Below are 2,091 nucleotides of genomic sequence, written 5' to 3' on the forward strand. Positions count from 1 at the left end.
CACCACCACCACCACCACCACCTACCAACAACAGCCTCACAGCCATGCCAGCCTTCACACTACATCTACCAATATGACTTTACATCACTGATATTTACACACCACTCCCCCATACCACCACCTCCACAGTAACAGCACTACGCCATCCTCATGTCCCCACCACCATCACTCCATCAACCACAAACTGACCTTCCTACTTACCTCTCTGCTGTCATGATGGCATGGGCATACCTCTGCAGTTGGTCCACACACAGATTGTTCTTCTTAACGAAGCTGCTCTCATTACTGAATGCTGCAATCACGTCACCTCCTGTTTCCGTCTGTGCAATGTGCTCCAACATATTACTGGAGCACAGATTGTACATCTGGTGCAGTTTTATCACGACAGGGATGTAGATTTTCTGAAACAAAGGAAGACAGGACCATCACCATCACCATCATCACCATCACCACCATAACATCATCATCATTGTCGTCGTCATTGTCAATCTTCTAGACATAACTGCCCTAAGTCCCACTACTCACAAAACTGGTTACCTGGCTTCCACAGCATCTAAGATCACATCACTTCCATCTGAATGCAATGCCAGTCTGTCACAGAGTTACTCATGACTGGACTGGAGTCACTTGAAATGAAGGGTTGTGCTCAAGAACCAATGCACCAACCCGTCCAGGAATTGAAACTATATATATTCCTAGCAACATCATTCACTGCACCTCCTGCTCTTTCTGCCCATCTCTGTACATCAGTTAAATGGCCACTGCTTGGCAGACCCATTCACAGAGTACTTCTGAGACATTACACTCAGCAATGACATCCTGGTTTCACGCCATTTCCGCTCTACCAGTCATTCATTACAACACCTGTCTGTGTTCAGATTGTCTTTGCACAGGGGCCATCTTGACTCTCACCTTTGCCGTGAACAGGAATTATTATTCTCTCTTTGCTCCTTTGCCCCACATGGGCTCAACTCCCCTCCCCTCTTCATTTAACTCCCCTCCTCTCCTCACTCCTACCTACCTCTCCCCTCTTCTCTTGCCCTGACACCTACTTCCTCTCTTCACTCCTACCCACTTTCTCCCTTCATTGATACCCTCTCTATCCACCCCCACCCCACATACCCTATCCATAACCCCATATCCTCACCCTAAGCCCACACCCCAACACCGCCATATCACACCACTCTGCACGCACTAGCACTGACCACTTCCCATCACCTACACCATCATCCACACACCCACACATCCACATGTCAAAGCCAGCAACTCCTATCCACATGCACCTTCATTTGAGACCACCAGCACTTTATTATTTCCCGTCCAACTACCTTTGCCCAACCAGTCGCCATGATTGACCGCTAAATCCACAAGTGTTTTTCATTCTCTTTCTGTTTATTTCCTTGTGTTCCTTTCTGCTGAAGAGCGTAGGCTCGAAACGTAAAAGACTTTCTCACCTTCCCAAGCGTCAAACTAATATACCTGCTTGTTGTTTATACACCTGTCTTTGTCTTTTGTTTTTCTGTAAATTTCAACTATATATATATACATGCACATATATAAAATATAACTCACCATTTGTATGCCAAGGAAGATCATCAATAAAACAACGATAGGAATTAGGTTATTTAATTGCAGACATATCAGAAAGAATGTGGCAACTATATCTAAGAAGGCATTGCACCACATCTTGTAGGTGTTCAATAATTCTTCATCAATTTGTCCGAGGTTGCTAAAGAAATCATAATCAACATCAAATTTGGAATTTTCAGAGAAGAAACTGAGAGGAGAAAGCAAAAGAGATTCGGTCATCTGCAGATGGACTTTTTTGTTGGCTTTGATGGCAAAAAGGGTGGTGGTGACGTAGAACAGACCTAGCCAAAGTGCTGCAATGAGAAACAACAAAAATAAATAAATTGAGATATATATATATATACACTCATACACATACACACACATTTTATATATATATATATGTATATATATATATATATATATATACACACACACATATGCATATATATATACACACACACATATGCATATATATATACACACATATACATATATATATATATATATATATATATATAT

At 42.1% G+C, this 2,091-nt stretch overlaps 1 protein-coding gene across 1 annotated transcript in view; it reads right to left on the reverse strand.

The window, feature by feature from the left end:
• LOC106868811 (ATP-binding cassette sub-family C member 2) overlaps positions 1-2,091 on the reverse strand; it is a 25,044-nt gene that overhangs the window by 11,555 nt on the left and 11,398 nt on the right. The window contains exons 11-12 of the mRNA XM_014914231.2: positions 1,573-1,883; positions 202-401 (exon numbers count right to left, since the gene is read on the reverse strand). Coding sequence (XP_014769717.2) covers positions 202-401; positions 1,573-1,883 — 511 coding nt within the window. The remainder of the gene's footprint in view (positions 1-201; positions 402-1,572; positions 1,884-2,091) is intronic.

This window comes from Octopus bimaculoides, chromosome 21, assembly GCF_001194135.2.
Source record: "Octopus bimaculoides isolate UCB-OBI-ISO-001 chromosome 21, ASM119413v2, whole genome shotgun sequence".
Taxonomy (NCBI): Eukaryota; Metazoa; Mollusca; class Cephalopoda; order Octopoda; family Octopodidae; genus Octopus; species Octopus bimaculoides.